The sequence below is a fragment of the Macaca nemestrina genome, chromosome 17 (genome assembly GCF_043159975.1).
Source record: "Macaca nemestrina isolate mMacNem1 chromosome 17, mMacNem.hap1, whole genome shotgun sequence".
Classification (NCBI taxonomy): Eukaryota; Metazoa; Chordata; class Mammalia; order Primates; family Cercopithecidae; genus Macaca; species Macaca nemestrina.
Window position 1 is genome coordinate 75,735,827 of NC_092141.1, and position 23,614 is coordinate 75,759,440.

Below are 23,614 nucleotides of genomic sequence, written 5' to 3' on the forward strand. Positions count from 1 at the left end.
GATTTTTGTTTGCTGCAGTCATTACTCTCAGCCTTTTCTCTACCTTCCATCCCCAGGAATTATGAATGACAGAGTTTTCCCTAATGGAGGTGTCACTGTGCATTGCTGGTTTCCAAAAAGCCATTGCCAAGTTAATGTGAACCCTTCATTGTCCTTTTTTTTTTTTTTTTTGAGATGGAGTCTCTCTTTCACCCAGGCTGGAGTGCAGTGGTGCAATCTCGGCTCACTGCAACCTCCACCTCACAGGTTCAAGCAATTCTCCTGCCTCAGCCTCCCAAGTAGCTGGGACTACAGGTGCACGCCACTGTGCCCGGCCAATCTTTTTTTTTTTTTTGGAGAGAAAGGGGTTTCACCATATTGGCCAGGCTGGTCTTGAACTCCTGACCTTGTGATCCGCCCACCTCGGCCTCCCACAGTACTGGGATTACAGTTGTGAGCCACCGCACCCAGCCTCATTGTGCTTTCTAAACCACTCCCGGACCCCAGGTTGGGAGACCCCAGTTGTACATTAGGTACAAATAACCCATCAGGTAGGAACGTGCCCCCTGCACCCCACCCTACTCCCACCTGCAGCAGTGAAGCAAGGCCATCTTGCATTCATTTAAGAATAGGGATGAGAAGTGTCAAGTCAACAAAGTCCCTTTTCTGACATGCTTTGTGTTGGTGCTCATTTTTGATGTTTCCTGTGTGGTTTTGTTATGAGGACAAGAAACGGGCTACTCTACCTGAGAAAGAAAATGTCACCCGCGTGTTGGAAATTCACCCTGACCCAGGCAGTGATAATAGTGTACCACTGCTCGCTCACACCTCTCTTCATGTGGCTTCCTTGGCTTGGTCATGAGCTAATCTTTACCTTGTGGCTTTTTCTGAAAATAGACTTGTCAACACTCAGTCTGAGGCTGGCCCCCAGTCACTGGTTCTCTTTGTTGACAGGCTGCAAAGAATCACGCAGGAAGGGCCCAGTCCGTGAGTTACCAGTGGTCATGGGTGGGCAGCCAGGTCTGCTCAAAGCTGGTGGCTTGGGGGGGGGCAGGCAGGACACAGCCGTGGTCTCAGCTCTTACTAGGGGTATTCCTTTTGTGACTACATTCCCCCAGGCCCTCACAGCCTGTGGATACCCTTAGGGTCACAATAATTATATTAATTTAGACTCCCTGGCTCTTTCCTGGCCCATTGACATAAAACCTCTGTTCACTTCCAAAGCCCAGCAGTCACAGCTGGGAGATCCCAGGAGTATCTCCTGTGGTGGTAAAGTGATCCGATCACACACTTCTCCTCTCCAGTGTGAGGCCTCTGCTTGCATCCCAGCCATGTTCCCCGCCACTGCTTCCCTCGGGGAGAATGCCCCCTTGTGAGTCCACGCCCCTCAAGCTACCAGACCTCATGCAGGGGCCAGAGTGCTAGGGTGCAAATACCATGTGTAAAGGGAAAAGTCTCTTGACCTCAGCTGCCCTTGTGCCCTCAGGCCTGTGCTCACCGTTGGAGACAGGAAACACCTACCTCCACCTTGCCCTCAGGCAGCCCCTTCTGCTGGAGACCAGCTCCTCAGTCCTGTCCAAGTCCCCTGAGGGCAGCTGGGAAGCCCCTGTGTTTTCAGGAGAAGTCTCCCTGTTCCACTGCCTCATCTCTTCCCCTTCCTGGAATGCGAATTTGTCTTCTGACGCTGCCACCTGGCAGCAGGCAATGGCTGGGGCAAGACTACTCAGAATGGCAGCAGCCACCAGCCCCGAGCTCTGATCACTCCCTCACCACTGCAGGATGGGAGGGCTCCCAGGCCTGCAGGACGAGGAAGGAGTGTTGACCCATTTTCCAGATGAAGAAACAGGCCTCAGAGAAGTGAGCAGTGCCTTTACTGCTGTCCCAGACCACTGCTGGCAGACCCCAGATCCCATGCTTGTCACCCTCCTGAGCGCCCCCAAGGTCGCCTCTGAGCTGCCTGACACAGAGGGCCCAGAGAATAGCCCAGAACAGTGCAGCTGCTGCTAGCCTTGGAAGCAGGTGTCCCATTGAGCTATAATGAGGCCCCTCGGTTTTAAAAACTGGTGTGGATTAAAAAGGCTCAGTCAGGGTAGGATGAAATCAATGATTATGGAAATATTGTGCTAAATTTAATGACAGTCAGCCATGCTTTCCAATTGCTTGCTCCTGTCAGGGACATTTTATAAAAATTTTCCGTTGAGTAGTTGAGCAGTATTATCCAGCATTTCAGGGATAGGATGTTTTGTTTTGTTTTGTTTTGTTTTCTCTGTGAGGATGCCCAGTCATCCTGTTTTCCTTTTCTGCAGCAGCTGCACAGCCATGGAGGGAAGGCTCTGGAACCTTCTTCCTCAGGGAACTGGGCTTTATTGCCAGTTATAGCTTGGGTGTGTTTTTTGTTACTGGTTTTTATTGACTTCAGGAGCTGCTGTTCTGTGCTCGCTTAGCTCCAATTGGATTTTCCCAGAAGTGGCTTTGTCATTGAACCCTGCCCTCGTGTGACTGTCATTACTTCTCACTATTTTCCAGGTCGTTCTTTGTTTCTAAGACAAACACAGTGGCTCCCTTGGACTACTCCAGGGTCCCCTGCAGCCCTCACTGCCTCCTCTCCCCCCAGGCCCTGTCTTGGATCTGTGGCTTGCAGAATCTGCACCCAGTCAAGGGTTTGGAAAGATTCGGGAGACACAGAAAGGCCTACAACTGTTTGGATCTTTGTTTTCTAGAAATAGAGCACCCAGAGATCCTAAAACCCACTTTTGGCATCTATAGTTCCATTGGCATTCTATAGTTCCGTTGGCATTTTGCAAAGTCCCGGCACTTACATTAGTGATTCAGGTCATCTACTATAAAGGGTACAGTTTTTTGCATCTGCGTAGATACAATTTTGTGTCTTGTTTGTGCCGTCTTGCCCTATTTATTGGGACTTTACCTCTCTCTGTATGGCAGACTAGTGAACCTTAGGTGGATTTCTGCTAAAAGATCCCAAAGTGCAGTTGCTTCCGAAACTGAATACCACAAGAGGGCAGTAAAGATTTGCAAATGAAAGATTCCATGATGCCTGCACACAACAAATAGCAATGAACTTTTCCCTGGATGTCTTTACATTTTAGTGGACATAAAGATGAGATCAGCACCTTGTGCTCCCAATTGCTCCTTGGCTTTAGAGGGTCTTCAGTGTGCTGCAAAGAAGTCAAGGGTTTTAGGCCGGACGCGGTGGCTCAAGCCTGTAATCCCAGCACTTTGGGAGGCCGAGACGGGTGATCACGAGGTCAGGAGATCGAGACCATCCTGGCTAACACGGTGAAAACCCGTCTCTACTAAAAAATACAAAAAACTAGCCGGGTGAGTTGGTGGGCGCCTGTAATCCCAGCTACTCGGGAGGCTGAGGCAGGAGAATGGCGTGAACCCGGGAGGCGGAGCTTGCAGTGAGCTGAGATCGGGCCACTGCACTCCAGCCCGGGCGACAGAGTGAGACTCCGTCTCAAAAAAAAAAAAAAAAGTCAAGGGTTTCCCAAGAGCCGGATGGCTCCTTCAGTCTACTCTTGCTTGCACAGGGCCCTAGCCCATTTTCTATCTTCCCGGCTTTTTTTTTTTTTTTTTTTTTTTTTTTTTTTTTTTTGCGACAGAGTCTTGCTCTGTCACCCAGGCTGGAGTGCAGTGGCTCAATCTCGGCTCACTGCAAGCTCCGCCTCCCGGGTTCAGGCCATTCTCCTGCCTCAACCACCTGAGTAGCTGGGACTACAGGCACCTGCCACCACACCCGGCTAATTTTTTGTATTTTAAGTAGAGACAGGGTTTCACCGTGTTAGCCAGGATAGTCTCGATCTCCTGACCTCGTGATCCACCCGCCTCGGCCTCCCAAAGTGCTGGGATTACAGGCATGAGCCACTGTACTCAGCCTCTTCCTGGCTTTTTTTAGCACCAGAGAAATCCCCAGTTCGAGGCCATGTTGCTGACAGTCTGAGAAACTATTTACTTTGATGATGTTTCTGAGTTCATGTGATTCTTGACCCTGCCACAGCCAACCCATAAAGCCAGCGTGGTGTTAATTCCCAAGGGGAACATTCGTAGCAGGAAAAGGAATAGGTTTCCAAAAATTATTAAGCGCTCAAAGGTCTTGAACAATGCTATGTCATGGCTGCATCAGTGTGCACTGGGCCTTCCTCTAAGCCGGGCATCAGATGCAAGTGTGCCATTAGCTCCCTGGTGGGAGAAAAACATTTTTGCACATGGAAAAACTTAAGGTCGTTGGTGGGGAATCCTCATGTAAGCCTGGAGATTTAACGGTTGGGGAGAACGTGGTACAAGGGCAAACCGCCTTTCCAGGAGGTGTTCAGCAGGTGAGACAAGGGGTGCGCCATCAAGATTAGCCATCCTAACAGATGTGTCAATTATCAACAGACAAATCTGGGAAACAGGGAAAAAAATTGGTTGGCTGTAAAGAAAATCACACCCCGGGATACTAGAGGTGAATATTATGTGGTATGAAAAGAACCAAGCACTTTGCAGTTTCCACATCTGGCAAAGTGCCAACACATCAGGGTCCCACATTTCTCCTTGGAGTATGGCTCGGTTGCCATGACAACGGAGGCCCTCTCGCTGCCTGTGAATTTATTTTAACCGTGGCAACAGCTAAAGTGGGTGTGTCTGTGAAAATATTTCTCGTTAAGAAAACGATTGAATGTGTTGCCCTTAAATTTTGCTCTGCTGAATACATACTTCATTCACCACCATTGTTTGTCTGCAAAATTTCCTTTTCCTGTGCTGCCCGGCATAGCAAGCATTGTGGAAGAGCCTGAATAGTGATTTAATTCTAGTGCTCTTGAGATTCTTAATTGTCACTGTTCTGATAGATTAAGGAGATACAGACATTGTATTGAAATCTTAACTGCAAATGAGGATGAATGATTTGAGAACCTGCACAATACACAGCAAGGGTCATCAAACTGCAGTCCACAGCCCAGACCCCAGCTGCTGCCTGTTCTCACCATTAAGGCTTTATTGGAACACAGCTTCCCTCCTTTACTCACTTTTGTAGCTTTCAAGCTATAATGGCAGAATTTGAGAGTTACGACAAAGACAGCATTTGGCACACAAAGCCACAAATATTTACTACCTGGACCTTTACAGAAAAAGTTTGCTCACCCTCGATGTAGGAGGAAGAGCGCTAGATTCAAAGACCAGAGTTCTGGATTCAGAGCTCAGGATGGAAAACTGATTTAGACATATCACAGTGCCTCCTGGGCTCATTCTCCTCATCTGTAACATGGGCAGCCTTGATGAGACTATCCCCAAGTTTCTTTTGAATTCTAAAAGCTCTATCATCCTCCTGCCGTTAGTCAATGATTACAGCCCAGATGGGGCAACCCTTAGCACAGGGAAATATACAGCATGATCCAGCATCCAGTTTCAGGGCCTCTGTAGGGAACAGCAGCATCCTTCTCTTCCTCCCCTAGCACTGCCACGAAGCGACTGTAGTGAAGTTAGCTCCTAGACCTCAGCATCTTCATCTGCATTCCTAGGCAGGTCAGACTCCCCAGGGACCCTTCTCCCCAGAACCAGACCCTCAGACCCGTCTGGTTCTGAGGCCCTTGCTGCAGTTGCCAGCAGGAGAAGGAATGATGCACGTCTGTGATTTGCCGGTCACCTGTGATTCTCGCCTCTGGGAGAAAACTCCAAGTGGCAGGTGTTGACCCAGTTGTGTGGGAGGAATCACCTAGGCCCTTATTTCCAGGTTACACTTACAGATCAGATTGTGCAAGCAGAAAAATGCCGTCAGAAGGAAGTGGGGTGGCTTGGGGGACTGACTAAGGATCACTGTTAAGCTCCCCTTCTTAGTCCACTCGGGCTGCTGTAGCAAAATACCATAAACTGTGTGGCTTACAAACTGCATATGTTTATGTCTCTTAGTTCTGAATGCTGGGAAGTCTAAGATCAAGGCAGGTGAGGTGTCTGGTGAAGGCTCACTTTCTGATTCACAGATGGCATCTTCTGGCTTTGCCCACATATGGTAGAAGGGATGAGGAGCCTCTCAGGCCTCTTTTTATTAAAGTTCTTTTTGTTTAGAGACAGGATCTCATTCTGATAGGAGTGCAGTGGCACAATCAGTGTTCACTGCAGCCTCGAATTCCTGGGCTCGAGCAATCCTCCCGCTTCAGCCTCCTGAGTAGCTAGGACTACAGGTGCACACCACCGTGCCTGGCTAATTTTTTAAATTATTTTTTGTAGAGATGGGGTCTCACTATGTTGACGAGGCTGTTCTCAAACTCCTGGCCTCAAGCTATCTTTCTGCCTCAGCCTTTCAAAAGTGCTGGGATTAGAGGCATGAGCCTGGGGTCACACCCACTCTCTGAGGCCTCTTTTATAAGGGCCCTAATCCCATTTATGAGGGATCCACCCTTATGACCTAGTCACCTTCCAAAGACCCTGCTTCCTGATACCATCACTTGGGGCTAAGGATTTCAACATGTGAATTTGAGGGACACACATTCAAACCATAGCACCTTCCAAGACCACTTTCTATATTGTGGAAGGAAAGATGTGTTTTTGTTTTGACATCTGGACATAAAACACATATACACAGCCAGATCTGAGAAAGAAGTACAGTTAGAAATTCCAACCATGAATTTAGACACACAACGCAAAAGAAACCAAGAGCCTGCCTTCAGGAATTAGGCTGCCTTAACTCTGGGCTTCTTCCTCTTCTCTTCGACTTTTCATGGTGAGATTAAAATGCCTGTCCTTGTGCAGTTGGGCACAAGGGAACTTGTTTGTGACCTCCCCAAAAAGGACACAAACAAGTAATTTTCATTTATTCTGAAATTGCTGGGGATCCCCCGCCAATTTCACATTCAGGAATCTATCCTGGGGACTTCAAGGATGCACACAGATTTGGACCACAAAACTGTTCATCTGCATGTTATTGAAAACAGAACTGGGAACAACCTAGGTGTCTAATGGTAAGGAATGGTTACATCAACTACAGTAGAGCCATGTAGTGCGATATGATGCAGTCACTCAAATCATGTGGCAGCAGAGTGCTTATAACCAGAAGTTCACAATAAGAAAAGGGGAGAAGCAGGTTACAAACAATCTGATTCTGTCCGTATCACATAGGAAATCATGAAAAGAAAGGATTAGGAGAATGTCCACCAAAATGTTATTAATGATTACCTCTGGGTGATAAAATTATAGGATTTTAGTATAATATGCTGCCAAAGTGAGTATAAAATTATAAATGTTTTAGGCCAGCTGTGGTGGCTCACACCTGCAATCCCAGCACTTTGGGAGGCCAGATCACTTGAGGTCAGGACTTCAAGACCAGCCTGCTCAACATGGTAAAACCCCGTCTCTGCTAAAAATATAAAAATCAGCCAGGCATGGTGACATGTGCCTGTAATCCCAGCTACTCAGGAGGCTGAGGCATGAGAATCGCTTGAACCCAGGAGGCGGTGCTTGCAGTGAGCTGAGATCACACCATTGCACTCCAGCCTGGACGACAGAGCGAGACTCCGTCTCAAAAATAAATAAAAATAAATTTAAAAATTATAGGTGTTTTAAATTCTCTTCTCTTTTTTTTCTGACTTATCCATGCCTGTTAAATTTTTAAAATGAGCGGGTATACTTTTATAACAAGAGGCAGGCTTGCTGTAGAAATTATTTTGAAGCAACATTTCTGCCTCTTCAAAATGTTATATGAAAAGCTGCCTCCCCCATATACTCTACTCATTGCTTCTGCAAATATTTGAGGACCACCATGCCCAGACACCATCGTAGGCACTGGAGCTGTGCCAAGGAACAAAACAGACAAGCTGTCCGTGCTCATCCCAGTGGCTGAAAAAGGTAACAAACAAGTAGAGAAATATAGAATCGGTAATGAGAAGAGACGGAGGGAGTATGCACCACAGAAGCTGGTCCAGGGAAAATGTCAGAAGAGATAGAAGGGAGTCCTGTGCCTATCTGGGTCAGAGGAAGCGCCCAACTGCAAAGGACCTCAGGTGGCAGCGTGCTTGGCGTGTCCCAGCAGATGAAGTATTAAACCAGAGAACAGAGGACATTTTATTTACTCTAACTGTGCTACCCAGGAGGCTATCATGCCCGTTAAGTAGCATCATCTTAACCTGTTGCCCCGTTACCGAGTAGAAGATAATAGATATCATGACTTGGAGCTTGTTAGAAATACACAGACCATATTCCACTAATGATACCGTGAAAACCCTGAGTTCCTTTGTGACTTTCTGCTTCCGAAACACTTGATCTCTCTTAACTCACATTTCAGTGGGTGCAGGTAAAGGCATTGCCTTAGAGGTGTGATGCTGTGCTGGACATCCTTGGCTATATATTGCATGGCTATTTCTGTTAACCATGCCCTGTTACATGGAACAGCAATGAATCACCATCGGTGGTGTTTTGCCAATGTTGTTCAGATGAACTGTGAATACAGAGGACTTTCATCATTGCACAAAAAATGGTAGGAGAAATCCACAATTATTCATTTGTTCCTAAGGTTGGTCATTGCTGGCCTGTCTGTCCGTGGAATCTTAGATGTAGAAAGAAGCTTCTGTTGTCAAGTTCATCTCTCCACACATTGCAACTGTCTTTGATAAGTATATTAATCGAAGCCTTATTTTCAAGAATGCTAAGAGATCATGTATTTTTGAAGACATATTTACAGAATAGGTGAGAATGAACACATTTACAGTGGAATGTAGTTATGTTACTGGAAAGAAGTCCCGACCCAGACCCCAAGAGAGGGTTCTTGGATTTCATGGAAGAAAGAGTTTGGGGCAAGTCCACAGAGTAAAGTGAAAACAAGTTTACTAAGAAAGTAAAGGAATAAAAGAACGGCTACTCCATAGGCAGAGCAACCCCCAAGGGCTGCTGGTTGGCTATTTTTATGGTTATTTCTTGATCACATGCTTAAAAAGGTATGGATTATTCATGAGTTTTCTGGGAAAGGGGCAGGGAGTTCCCAGCACTGAGGGTTCCTTCCCTTTTTAGACCATATAGGGTAACCGCTGGATGTTACCATGGCATTTATAGACTGTCATGATGCTAGTGGGAGTGTCTTTTAGCATGTTAATGTATTATAATTAACATAATGAGAAGCAAGGAGGCCAGAGGTCACTTTCCTCGCCATCTTGATTTTGGCAGGTTTTGGCCGGCTTCATTACTGCATCTTGTTTTATCAGCAGGGTCTTTGTGGCCTGTACCTTCTGAGAACAGTCCTGCTGACCTCCTGTTTCATCCTGTGATTAAGAATGCCTGACCTCCCGGAAGCACAAATGCAGCCCAGCAGGTCTCAGCCTCATTTTACCCAGCCACTATTCAAGAGGGAGTGGCTCTGGTTTGAACGCCTCTGACAATTAGACATTAAACAGTACTTCAGAGGGCTGCCCAGAAGTTCTATGATTATAAAATGGACCCACTGGGAGCCCTGGAGTTATGGTTCAGATTCTGATTCTTAACTATAGATGAATCTTTGGACCTATATTCATACTGGAGATAAATCAGCATGCCTTGTAAGAATTTCTGGGCAGAGGGCTATTGTATTAGAGGTCAGAAATTTCTATTTTTATGGTCTGTCTGTTTTTCCACATAGTGTATATTCATTATATAAAATTCAAACACAGCAGAGTATCTATGGTATTAAATTAAACCCTTTGGAATTGCTGTTAAGGTGGGTCAGGCTGTCACAGCTCAGCAGCTGCAAACTTTTAACCATCCAACCCCTCATAGATATACAATGTAAGTCATTTGTCGCAAGCACCTCTCAATTTTAATTTGAAAAACCCCCTAATAGGGAGCTGAATGTGGAGAGCTTCTCACATTACAGATGGACAGCTTCGGACACTGATGTTTTTACGCATGTACCATAACCCCCACGCAGGCGAATTTGGGTTTGCAATATTCAGATTCACTTTGTGTGATTTGCTTTACAGAATGCCACCACAGGAGCCCTTTGAATGGTTAATAGCTTCAATGACTGCAAACTATTGTGACTTTTCAAGAATGTATCTGTGGTATAAAGTGAGACACATGTCAGTCATCAGTAAATTTTCAAATGAGGAAGGAACACTGCCTGGTCTCACAGCCTAGCCTGGTCACCCAAGTGGCATCACAATGCCAAACTTCACCAAATGCAAATATGCCATTTGTTGAGTAACGTAAAAATCCTGGATTCTGGGCTGTTGAATCGTAGCCAATAACTGTGAGGTGCTTTAGTCCCATTTTGAAAAAAAGAACATGCTACAGCTTCTGCATTTAGTGTCACTTCATTCCATTTACAACATTATGTATTATGATTCCCATTTTCATTCCCTTTTAAAAATTTGTGCCATTTTATTAAGTCAGGGTCTTTTCCTACTGCAGTCTTAACCCAGCCCCTTAGAGGGCTTCCGTAGGCTTTCCGGAAATCAGGGTGGACATCTAGAGCCAATACCCATTGCCTCTCCTGCCACCCTTAGGAGGGTATGGGAGCCCATGGGGATGTGCCTCAACCTCACAACAGGTCATAAGCTCCTGCAAAGCCCATTTGTAGCCTCACACATCTCTGCAGGTCACAGGGTTTCTGGTCTGTGAGTTAGCCCACAGAACCCTAGCCCGGGCAGCATTCAGTTGCTCCTTGAATCCCAGAGGCCTTCAGTCTGCAGTCACGGAGCAGGTGCATGCCAAGAGCTTGAAGGAAAGTGCAGTCTCCTGCACTTTGTCTCCTTTCTGGGTCAAAGCAAAGAAGACCAGAGTGAGGCTGGGCGCGGTGGCTCATGCCTGTAATCCCAGCACTTTTGGAGGCTGAGGCAGGTGGATCACTTGAGGTCAGGAGTTCAAGACCAGCCTAGCCAACGTGGTAAAACCCGTCTCTACTACAAAAATTAGCCAGGCGTGGTGGCGTGCACCTGTAATCCCAGCTATTCGGGTGGCTGAGGCAGGAGAATTGCTTGAACCGGGAGGTGGAGGTTGCAGTGAGCCGAGATCGCGCCACTACAGCCTGGTGGACAGAGTGAAACTCCGTCTCAAAAAAAAAAAAAAAAAAAAAGAAGATGACGACCAGGGTGGAGGGAATAAAGCATGAGGTGCTACACTAGAGTCCTTTTGCAAAAGATACCTTATTTCACCTTAAGTGCAGTCCAGCGAGATAGCCCAGGGACACAGTCTTCTTAATACTGTATTGCAGATAAGGAACCTGGGGCTCAGAGAGGCAGTCTCATTCGTCCAAAGTCACACAGCAAAAATGGGTGAGATTAAGATTTGACCCGAGCTCTGTGGAATCCAAGTTCAGGGCTCTTTCCAGAGTTACCCACTGGTTTTATATAATAATTGAAGATTGTCAATGATGGAAAGAGTCTCAAAGACCAGTGAATTTGAGAGGGATGTTGGAACTTGGAGAAATGTCCCCACTGTCTTAGGTCAGCATTTCTCAATCTTAAATGTGCACAGGAGACACCCAAAGATTTTGTTTAAAATGCGTGTTTGGACTTACTAGATCTGGGGTGGGGCCAAGAGTCTGCATTTCTCCCAAACCTCTAGCTGACACTGCTGGTCTCAGGACCACACTTTGGGCAGTGGTGACATAGACCACAGTACCTTTGGACTACATGTTCTTCAGAGGAGAGGCTACTTCTTATTGGCCTTAGTTTCCCCAGCCCCTGGCACCATGTCTGGGGCACGTCAGACACACAGATGTTTGTGGGATAAATGGGTGAATAAGCTGAAGTCTCACACAGAGACCCGTGAATGTAACAAGAGATGTGTCCTGAGTCATAGCTTTGTGCTGGGATGCCACTGGGCCCTCTTGAGAAAACAGAGGTGAATAGGAAAAAATAATAAGAGGCACCAGGCATCGAGCAGTCACTGGGTACCAGGCACCATCCCTAGCATCCTCACATTTACTCCTCACGGGAGTCCAGTGAGAAAAACACCATTAGGATCATCCCATCCTACAAATGGAGGGCCAGAGGCTTAGCGTAGTGAAGGAGCTTATCCCAACCGTGTCTGGTACAGGCAGGATGCAGACCCTCCACTCTCAGCTGCCTCTCTCTGTTCTCTAAAGAACTGGACAAACATCATCAGAGCTGAAAGGGGATTCCTCCTGGTGCGAGGGTGGAAGACAGTTTCAAAAGAAGATGGCAGTACTGAGAGCCCTGGGGGTCTCCAGCCTGTTGACTGCTGCTCAGAGCCTCATTCCCCACCGCTTTCTTTACCTAACTTGGAAATCAGTGAGGTGGACTCAAGAGTTGGGACACATCAGCAGGAGTGTTTCTAAGGAGTTAATATCTGCTCGAGGTCAGCAGCCCAGTGCATGCTCTGCTCTGAGCATTCGTTCATCTTCAGGAGACATTATGCGTTTCTGCATTTCAACCTCTGCATTCAGAATTTTCCATTTGCCCAGGCCCTCAGCAGGGCATCTGGCCGTGTTGGACCGTGTTTGCATTGCTGGAGTAAAGGATGCCAGCACGCTTATTCTTCTGCTTCCTCAGGTTTTCTGAACTCTCTGCAGTTAGGCTGTTGGCTTCAGCTTTATCCCTGGACATATACTGATTTTATGTGCACTCCTGGTGAAGTCTGAATTACAGTCATGACAACTAGAGTTATGTCAACAATATGGAAGCCAGGAAGGGCAGGTCTCTTAATTCTGCTGGGAGACCAGTTGCCAAACAACCCATCAAAACGCTCAGAGAGAGAAATGGTCAGCTCAGGGCTCACTGTTGCTCTTGAGCCAGAGATCCCAGCTGGATCTTGGGCAAGCCAGACTTCTCAGCAGAGGAATAGCCCTTCAGAGACACCCTTCCAAGGGCATGGTTTCAGCTTGCTGGCCTGGCTAACTCGTCTCCTGTGGCCTCTGGGGAGGGTCATCGTGGGGCCAACCACCCTAAAGGCAGGAAAGCTCTCCCAGCACTTCTCCGTGGCTGTCCCAGCGTAAACAGTGATTGCTTGAGAGAAAGAGTTCAGATTATATATGAAGGTGCAAATGCAGAGTCCAGGGCTGCTTGTCTGCATCAACTCACCTGATACCACCAGCTGCCTTTTTGTGTTAGTTCGTCATCTGGCCAACTAGTACTGGCTACAAATTGGCCTCTGTCAGTTCTGTCAGTCTTAGTGCTTAATGAGCACAAATGTGAATGAATGAGAGAGAGAACTCTTGAGATTTGAATTTATGTGCCTGATACAGTGCTTGGTCTCAAGATACAAACTTGAGCAAGACTTGGTCCTTACCTTCTAGGATCTCACAGGCTAGTGAGGAAGACAGATCAATAAAGCCAAGAGGCTAGGTGTGGTGGCTCACACCTATAATCCCAGTACTTTGTGAGTCTGAGATGGGCGGATCACTTGAGCTCAGGAATTTGAGACTAACCTGGGCAATAGGGCGAAACCCCATGTCTACAAAATTAAAAAAAAAAAAAAAAAATTAGCCGAGTGTGGTGATGTACGCTTGTAGTCCCAGCTACTCAGGAGGCTGAGATGGGAAGATCACTTGAGCCCAGGAGGTTAAGGTTGCAGTGAGCCGTGCTCATGCCACTGCACTGCAGCATGGGCGACAGAGCGAGACCCTGTCTAGAAAAAAAATGTGTGTTAGGTTCCCCAGAAGCTGACACAGCCCCAGGGTTTTGAGAAGTTCATTCCAGAAGGGATCCCAGGAGACATGGGTGGGGAGTAAAGATGGGAGCCAGGGAAGGGAAGGACCCAGCCAAGGGTATGTTCTCAAGCTGGTGACCACTGTGGGCAGCTAGAGCTCAGTGCATCTGTAAGCTGGGGGAACATTCTGAAACAGGCTTCCTGTTCCAGGCTGGTGGAGGGCCATAGTTGGTTGAAAGGGCCATAACTCGGGCGCCTTGGGCTCCCTCTGCAGGAATGGCCTGAATGGAACCCTCAGGTGTTCGCAGCTGTGCAGAACGGAAAGCTCAGGGGATATGGGTGGGGCCCTGTCTGCTGCAGGTTGGAAATTTCAGAGAAACCAAAAGGAGGTGCTTGAGCTGAATTTGAAGGTGAACAGAATAGCAAGGCCCCTCCCCTCCCAGACTTGCAGTCAGGTGGCAGCAGGTTCTGGAAAGAAAGCTATCAGGGAGAAGGAAGGAGTGTTGGAGTTTCAGGAAGACCACATGGAGGTGACTGAACAGCAGAAGAGGGAAGGGCGGAGCTGGCATCCTGAGGCAGGAGGCGGCTCCGAGCTTGCAGCAGGCTGGCATGGCTGGGACCAAGGCGGAGGCAGTGGTGGGAAATAAGCCAAGAGACAGAGCAGAGCGAGTCTCCTCAGCCATCAAAGGGCTCGGCCTTTTTCTCTGTGTTGTGTGGGAAGCCAGTGAATCTAGGACAGGACCACTGTTTTTGTTTGTTTTTTGTTTTTTTATTTGTTTTTGTTTTTAAGACAGGGTCTCACTCTGTCACCCAGGCTGGAGGGCAGTGGCGCGATCTTGGCTCACTGCAACCTTCTCCTCCCGGGTGGGTTTAAGTGATTCTCTCACCTCAGCCTCCCAAGTAGCTGGGACTACAGGCGCCCACTACCACACCAGCTAATTTTTGTATTTTTTGGTAGAGACGGGGTTTCACCGTGTTGGCCAGCTGGTCTTGAACTCCTGACCTCAAGTGATCCACATGCCTTGGCCTCCCAAAGTGCTGGGATTACAAGCATGGCCCACCGTGCCTGGCTCCCACTGTCATTTTAGCAGTAGCCTGCCCACGAGAGCAACAGGACATCTTTGGGGAGGGGTTTTGATGCTGGTGGGCTAGGGGAGGTCCCCAAACACTGGTGGGACCTCGACCTCAGCCGGTGTCCAGGCTCTTGATATTGCCACGGGAAGGAATTCAAGGATGAGTCAGAAAATAGTGAAAATACGGAGATTCATTGCAAAGTGAACAGTATACACTTGAGAAAGGGAAAGGCAGGCGTACTCCAGAGAGAGTTACTTGCAAGGGGGTTTGGGGCCTGCTACCTTTATGGGTTTCTTTAAGGGGTGGAAGATTCCTGAAGATTCCTGGGGAAAGGTGGAGATTTCTCAGAAACGTGGTGCCACCCGTTTTTACACTAAACATTGGTGTTCCTGGAACGGTCATGGCACTGGTAGGTAGAGGATTGAGGATGTTAATGAGCGGACAATAGGTCCCAGGTGAAACTGGGTCAAATCCAGCACCATGTGGGGTCCAATTGGTCTTAGCCAGCTTGGCCCACATCCTGATTTTTAGGGTCTCGTGGGCCCCTAGCTTATGCAATTATTTCAACTTTTTTTTTTTTTTTTTTTTTTGCTAGTCCCGTGAAACTGCTACCTGGAATTTTCTATTCTGCTACCACCCTGTATTATTCCTGTCTCAGTTTCCTTGAAGAAATAGCAGTTGCGCTGGGACCTGAAGGAGTGGGAGAGGTCAGCCAGGCTAGGGGTGGAGGAGAAACGGGAGGCCAGGGAGGGCTGGGTCTTCAGGAAGACAGAGGAGGTGCTGACCGGAGGTCTGGAGGTCAAGCCTCGCGCTGCATCTGATCCTCAGCCCTGGCGCCCCTGCCCACCTGGAAGTCCTATATGGTTCCTTGTCCCCCTGCCCTCAGGCATCCCCCGCCCCCAGTGACATAGCCGCTTGGATATCCACTGGCTGTCTCCCTCAACCCCAGCATTGATTAGACCCAGATTGCAAGTGGGACTTGCTCAAAGCCAGGCCCAGACCGCTGAGGTTGCCATACCGTGCAGTTTCCTACCGTAAAAGAACTGCTTTCAAAAAGTCAGCATTGGATGGCTCTGTGTCCTTTGGCAGCAAGGCCTGCAGGTGGCAGCGTGGAGATGGCTCAGGAAGTGTGTGCTGTAGTGGAAACAGAAGTGCTGCTCTTGATGGGAGCGAGGGTGTGAAGATGCTGGGTCTGCTCTGATCTCAGGGCTGGCTTGGGCTGGGGAGAAATCCATTCTGACCCTCTGGGCCAGGCCACTGAGAAGCCAGCTCTCTGATATAGATGTGGTCAGCCTGCCCTGGACCCCACACCCCGTCTGTCTCCTTCCCAACCAGCTGCCTGCTCAGCCAACCTCCAGAAACTCAGCTCTGCTTCCGGCTGAAAAGAATCTGCCCAGGCAGAGCAGGAAGCCTGTGGCATCCTCTGCCCAGCTCCACCTTGTGGGAGCAGGTGTCTCCTTTGTGGATGCTCCTCTCAAACCTGGTGATTGATTTGAGACCCGAAGCCAAGGTCATATTGCAAATAAGTTCAGAAGTAATTGAATGTAAAAATGTTTTTGTCAGCCTTTAGCCTGACTGTGGGGAATGTCTCATGCTTATAACCAGACTGAGATCATAACATGAAACTCACAAGGCCGTCGTTAGGTTATGTCTGCATCGAGGCGGTAGATGGCAGTGTGTGTAAAAAGCCCCCCTGCGTATCTGGAGGCTCATCACTGCATCAGCCCACATCCCCTGACTGTGGTGGTGAAGTGTCAAAGGAGGAAGGCGGAATGACTGGGAATGTCAAAGGAGTCCAGCATAGCTGGGTAGAACCACGTGCTACAGTTGGAAGCGGGGCATTTGTTGGTAGTATGAATAGCAACTTCACCCAGGTGAAAGTGGTTTTCCCCTGTTTCAAGCACCTCAGATCAGCAAGTCAGTGTTTGGGTGTTTCCAGATGTTATTGTGAATCCTGAGAAACTACAATTAATCTGTGCCTCTTTCTGATAACTTTTTTCTTATTCTAAGTCAGAAGAGCAGAGCAGGGTGGCACGGTCGGTATTCTCATCTCAAATTTGCACTTCCTATCTATTCTTTTAAATTTAGACACAGCCAGTGAGGTGCGGTGGCTCACACCTGTAATCCCAGCACTTTGGGAGGCCAAGGCGGATGGATCAGGAGTTTGAAACCAGCCTGGCCAACACAGCAAAACCCCATCTCTACTAAAAATACAAAAAAATTAGCTTGGCTTGGTGGTGCGCGCCTGTAATCCCAGCTACTCAGGAGGCTGAGGCAGGAGAATCACTTGAACCCAGGAGGCAGAGGTTGCAGTAAGCTGAGGTCGCACCACTGCACTCCAGCCTGGACAACAAGAGCGAAACTCCGTCTCAAAAAATTAAAAATAAAAAATTAAATTAGGACACAGCCAAGGAAGTTTCTCAACTTAGAATCATTGCTGGGGCCAGTGTTTAGAGGACTGGGTTGGCCCTGCCAAAGTGGGCAGGCCAGTGTGTGTAGCATCGCAATTCATGTTTTATCTTTATGGGCCTTCTACGTTTCCAGTGGCCCCAAAGTCACAGGTGTCTAGAAGCAAAAATGTCAGGGCCATCTCTCCCTCGTGTTTTAATGTCTCTGGTCTGGTCAAATGGGAGCATTCAACTCATCAAAGCATGTATGCAAGCCCTGAGACTTGATCCCTGAACGAGTGAGTTATTCTTTTTTTTTTTTTTTTTTTTTTTTTATTGAGACTGAGTCTCACTCTGTAGCCCAGGTTGGAGTACAGTGGCACAATCTCGCCCACTGCTACCTCTGCCTCCCAGGTCCCGATTCAAGCAATTCTCCTGCCTCAGCCTCCCGAGTAGCTAGGATTACAGGCACGTGCCACCATGTCCAGCTAATTTTTGTGTTTTTTTAGTAGAGATGGGATTTCACCATGTTGGCCAAGCTGGTCTTGAACTCCTGACCTCATGATCCACCCTCCTCGGCCTCCCAAAGTGCTGGGATTACAGGCGTGAGCCAGCCACCGTACCTGGCCACGAGCAAGTTATTCTTATCAGAGAAAAGCATCACCCAACAGCACAGCATCTGATAAGCACATTTGGGCTTCAGTTCTGTATTTGTTCAACTAGAGAGCTGAGTGCATGTCCTATGCCGAGTACTGTTAGGGTTGGGAATCTAGACACAGCTGGCTGTCACAGGGTGAACCCCAAAATTGGGGTTCAGCCTAAGAGGCCACATAGGTTCTTGGCTTTGGGCAGGAGGGAATTCAAGAGCAAGCCTACAGAGTAAAGTGAAAGCAGAGGAGTAACAGGGTGGCTACTCCATAGGAAGACCAGCCCTGAAGGCTGCTGGTTGGCTATTTTTGTGGTTATTTCTTGATCAAATGCTAAACGAGGGGTGGATTATTCATCAGTTTTCTGGGAAAGGGGCAGGGAATTCCTGGAACTGAGGATTCCCCTTTCACACCATGTAGGGTAACTTCCACATGTTGCCATGACATTTGTAAACTGTCTTGGTGCCGGCGGGCATTTCCTACAGCATGCCAATGTGTTATAATTAGCATATGCCGAGCAGCCAGGAGACCTGACGTTGCTTTCATTGCCTTGTTGGTTTTGGCGGGTTTTGACTGGCTTCTTCACCACATACTGTTCTGTTAGGGGTTCTTTGTGACCTGTATCTTGTGAAACCAGTCCTGCTGAATTCCTGTGTCAGCAGGGTCTCCTCTGGCAAATGCAGAGGCTCCCCAGGAGAGCACAAGGGGGCTCAATCAGTATGTGTAGGATGAAGGCATGGTGATGCTCCAGGAGGGACGATGGATGACTCCTCGGAAGCCTTCTCTGCTGCTGGTCCATAGTAAAGCCCCTTGAGTGCCTTCCTTACCTCCTTCACCATCATCTTGGTAACCACCAAGGTGTTGACTTGAGTGAGTTCCTGGCAAGAGCTCCAGAGCTCAGGTCTGCTGCACTAGGGAGGGAGGTGCACCCTTCCATTAAGAATGGGCTGGACGTGGTGGCTCACACCTGTAATCCCAACACTTTGGGAAGCTGAGGTGGGCACATCACCTGAGGTTGGGAGTTTGAGACCAGGCTGCCCAACATGGCGAAACCCCGTCTCTACTAAAAATACAAAAAAATTAGCCGGGCGTGTTGGCGACTCCCAGCTACTCAAGAGGCTGAGGCAGGAGAATCGCTTGAACCTGGGAGGCAGAGGTTGCAGTGAGCCGAGATCATGCCACTGCACTGCGCTCCAGCCTGAGCAACAAGAGCACAACTCCATGTCAAAATATATATATATATATATATATATATCCAAGGCAAGAATCATTGCCCTAGGGCTCAGGGATACGGCTGTGGAGGTCTAGCCAGGGGCCAGGGTCCTGGACCTGCCAGCAGCCAAGGCTTCTTATAACCAGCTCCTCCCCATAAGGCAGATGTTCAAAATTCAGAGTCTTGTGCTGGGAGACTCGGCCCACTCCAGGCTTCTCCAGGGCTCCTTCGGCGACAGTGAGACTTCCCGTGGGTTTACTTAACTTCTTTTTTCTGCTGAGCCCTTTTTACCTTTTGCCTTTGACATGGACTCTGAGGCCCTGGTGAGAGTCGTGAGGGCAAGGCTCCCGCTAGAGCTTCTAAAAACTCCTTTGGTAGCTCGCCCGCCAGGCAGTGACCAGATATTCTTCAGGCACAAAGGGTGCCTTGCACTTATTTTTATTTTTATTTTTTTTGAGACAGAGTCTCGCTCTGTCTCCCAGACTGGAGTGCAATGGTGCAATCTCAGCTCACTGCAACCTCCACCCCCCTGGTTCAAGCAGTTCTCCTGCCTCAGCCTCCCAAGTAGCTGGGATTACAGGCACGCACCACCATGCCCAGCTGATTTTTGTATTTTTGGTAGAGATGGGGTTTCACCATGTTGGCCAGGCTGGTCTCAAACCCCAGACCTCAGGTGATCCACCTGCCTTGGCCTCCCAAAGTGCTGGGATCTCTTCTTATGCACATCACCATGTCTTTTTGTGAGTTCAACTCTTGATTTAAAGAAAAAAAAAAACCCAACCCCTGTTCTTACTGTGCATTTGAAAATAGCAATGAATCATCCGAATGGCTTTGCCATTTTAAGCAGTTCCTCTCCAGAGAACATTTTCCTCCCTTTTGGTGTGGGTACAAGTTTTCCTTTATGCAGATTAATTTTAAATTGGAAAATCTACAAATACGAAAAGCATGCGTACACAGTTTATTTCCTTTATTATGTTAATGGACCCGAAGCACTGTTTTTCCCAAGAAGTCAACTTGTACATACTAGAATTACAACCAACCAGCCCTACACGGATCCCCACGCATCAGTTCTAGGCTGACTCTGTAAAGAGTTGTCTCTTGATAGGGAGAGCAGTTTTCTGCTACTTTGCAGACTTTCCCCGTAGGGTGAGTATAGCTACTGATATCTGAACAGATACTCGATCCTCACCCTTAGTTCCTTTTCTCACCGCATCCCACCTCCAAGCAAACATCAAACTCAGTTACAATGCGGTGGTTTCTGTCACTCTTTCCCCAGAAAAACGACCCACACATTTCCCATTTGTGCTTGTTATTTAGAAAGCCAAGCTTGGCCCTGCTGGCAACAAAGTCATCAGTCCCTCTGAAGACAGGAAACAGCCTTCCAACAACCTGGACCGAGTGAAACTCACCGACTTCAATTTCCTCATGGTGCTGGGGAAGGGGAGTTTTGGAAAGGTAAGAGGACAGCCATCTGCAAATGGGAGGGGCTTCTGCAGAGAATGTCGAATCAATTTTGTTCTCCCCGCGGTTTCCAGAACAGCACATTAGATTTCCCTGTGATTCGAAGTCAGGAGATCGAGACCATCCTGGCTAATATGGTGAAACCCTGTCTCTACTAAAAATACAAAAAATTAGCCAGGTGTGGTGGCAGGCACCTGTAGTCCCAGCTACTTGGGAGACTGAGACCGGAGAATGGCGTGAACCTGGGAGGCGGAGCTTGCAGTGAGCCAAGATTGCGCCACTGCACTCCAGCCTGGGAGACAGAGCGAGACTCCGTCTCAAAAAAAGATTTCCCCATGATTTGTACAGTTGTCCAGAAGACCACCAGGAGGGCGAAACGGTAGAAAGGAGAGGTTTATTGGTGATATCAGTTTGCAAACCCAGAAAAGAAAGTCTGTGGTGTGAAATGAAGGTGCCCTCTCTTTGACGAGAGAAAGGCCAGGTTGGGTTTTATGCCTCACAGGGTCCATGTTACATAGTAGAGTCACCCATATTCAACAGGTTTGGGGGAAAAGCTATACATATCTGTGAGGGAAGCCTAGCACAGGTACGACAGATGAACATATATGTAACATGCATCTCATGTTCACTTTGATGTGGGGACTTAGCATTAAAATGAGGTGGAATTTGCCTAGGCACGGTGGCTCATGCCTGTAATCCAAGCACTTTGCGAGGCCAAGGCAGGCGGACCACTTGAGGTCAGGAGTTTAAGACCAGCCTGGCCAAAATGGTGAAAGCCTGTCTCTACTAAAAATGCAAAAATTAGCTGGACATAGTGGTGTGCACCTGTGATCCCAGCTACTCGGGAAGCTGAGGCAGGAGAATCACTGGAACCTGGGAGGTGGAGGTTGCAGTGAGCCAAGATTATGCCACTGCACTCCAGCCTGGGCAACAGAGGGAGACTCCATCTCAAAAAAAAAATTTAAGGGCTGGGCGCAGTGGCTCACGCCTGTAATCCCAGCACTTTAGAAGGCTGAGACGGGAGATCACGAGGTCGGGAGATCAAGAGCATCCTGGCTAACACGGTGAAACCCCATCTCTACTAAAAATACAACAAATTAGCTGGGCGTGTTGGCAGGGCCTATAGTCCCAGCTACTCGGGAGGCTGAGGCAGAAGAATGGCGTGAACCTGGGAGGCGGAGCTTGCAGTGAGCTGAGATCGTGCCACTGCACTCCAGCCTGGGGTACAGAGCGAGACTCTGTCTCAAAAAAAAAAAAAAAAATTTGAAAAGGTGGAATTTGGCTTTTTAGATCAAAAGGTGAACCATAGGACACAAAAACAGTTTGTGTGCAGGCTCTGCAAGCTGCTGAAACTGGCTTAAGGCCTGCAGATGCATCATAGAAAAGAATGTTTATAAGGCCAGTCCTCTGTCCAGTCTGAGTCATAGTGATCTGGGTTGTCAATCAGAGTTAGGAGGAGCCTAGTAGCTCCTACTACTGAGGAGTTTAGCAAGAGTGGTTTATCTTGTAGCTGTAGGGATTTAGAAATTTGCCATGCCAGCTGGGCCCTGAACCCTCACAACCCATAGATAACTGTTTCCTTAACTTTAGTGTTATCAGAAAGGGGTCCTGATCCAGACCCCAAGAGGAAGATTCTTGGACCTCAAGCAAGAAAGAATTCAGAGCGAGTCCACAGAATAAAGCGAAAGTCAGTTTGTCAGAGAAGTAAAGAAATTAAAGAACAGCTACTCCACAGGCAAAGCAGCAGCATGGGCTGCTTCACTGAGTATACTTATAGGTATTTCTTGATCATATGCTAAACAAGGGTTTTATTATTCATGAGTTTTCTGGGAAAGGGGCGGGCAATTCCCAGAACTGAAGGTTCCTCCATCTTTTAGATTATATAAGGTAACTTCCGGGCATTGCCATGGCATTTGTAAACTGCCAGGGCGCAGGTGGGAGTGTCTTTTCGCATGCTAATAATGCATATAATGAGCAGTGAGGGTAGCCAGAGGTTATTTTCATCGCCATCTTGGATTTGGTGCATTTTGGCCCGTTTCTTTACTGCATCCTGTTTTATCAGCAGGGTCTTTCTGACCTGTGTCTTGTGATACCAGCCCTGCTGACCTCCTATCTCATCCTGAGACTAAGAATGCCTGACCTCCTGGGGATGCGGCCCAGCAGATCTCAGCCTTATTTTTCCCATCCCTTATTCAAGATGGAGTCGCTCTGGTTCAAACGCCTCTGACATTAGGGTCCATCTTAGTTGATAAAGAGGCATCTGTTTGGTCTCTCGGATCAGAGTGCACAGTCCTCACCTGGTTTCTACTTCCTTAAAAACAACTGCATCCAAAAAGCTATAGTGGGTTCACTGTGTGTTACTATTTCTCAGTGTTCGGAACAGAGGGGATGCTCAGAAATGCTGGTTGATGAATAGTTTTCACAACTGAAAATTAAACGTGAACTTGTAGTAAACAAATACAATCATAAGAGATCCTGGCATGGGGTCTTCAGCAATTTGCCTGCGTCTCCAGTTGGTTTCTGTGACCCCACATTTCTTGATAGACCCAGGAACTGATTTCAAGCCTAGGCTCTTGACTTGTGGGATTATAAATGTCAGTCCGTTTTCACTCTAAGGATACTCCTGAAAAATGGGCATGATTCCAGACTAATCCTGATACAGAATGTTGAGTATTCATTTTCGCAGCCAAAACAGCGCCATCATGCGGCAGCGTCCTATACCATTTACAAATCTTGGCAACGTTGAAGTTACGCAAATGCTGAAGGGACTGAATTTGTAGTGATGTGTAGAATTTCCAAATTTGCACATGAAGTTTAATATTATTATATCCCTCATTGACAGAGGTGCACAAACTGTCACTGAGCCATCACCTGGCCTGGTTCCTTCCCTCCACCCCCAAGATGTGTGCTTACAAGTGTTCAGGTTGTTCTTGACGTGTTCTCAGGTGATGCTTGCCGACAGGAAGGGCACAGAAGAACTGTATGCAATCAAAATCCTGAAGAAGGATGTGGTGATTCAGGATGACGACGTGGAGTGCACCATGGTAGAAAAACGAGTCTTGGCCCTGCTTGACAAACCCCCGTTCTTGACGCAGCTGCACTCCTGCTTCCAGACAGTGGTAAGGACCCTGGGGTGTACTTCTGTGATGCAGCACCCAGCTCTCAGGGCTGTGCCTCAGCCCAGAGCTTCTTAGCATCCTTGTTCCTTTGGAGAAGGCTGGAGAAAGGTGTGAAGTGATGTCAAGCAGAGGTGACTGGGGACCACCTCCCACCTCTCTCTGGTA

General features: G+C 48.0%; 1 protein-coding gene across 5 annotated transcripts in view; it reads left to right on the plus strand.

The window, feature by feature from the left end:
- Positions 1 to 23,614, plus strand: part of LOC105469029 (protein kinase C alpha) — a 528,020-nt gene that overhangs the window by 421,492 nt on the left and 82,914 nt on the right. For all 5 annotated transcript variants that reach the window (XM_011719548.2, XM_011719550.3, XM_011719549.2 and 2 more), the window contains 2 exons: positions 20,187 to 20,324; positions 23,276 to 23,449. In XM_011719548.2, coding sequence (XP_011717850.1) covers positions 20,187 to 20,324; positions 23,276 to 23,449 — 312 coding nt within the window. The remainder of the gene's footprint in view (positions 1 to 20,186; positions 20,325 to 23,275; positions 23,450 to 23,614) is intronic.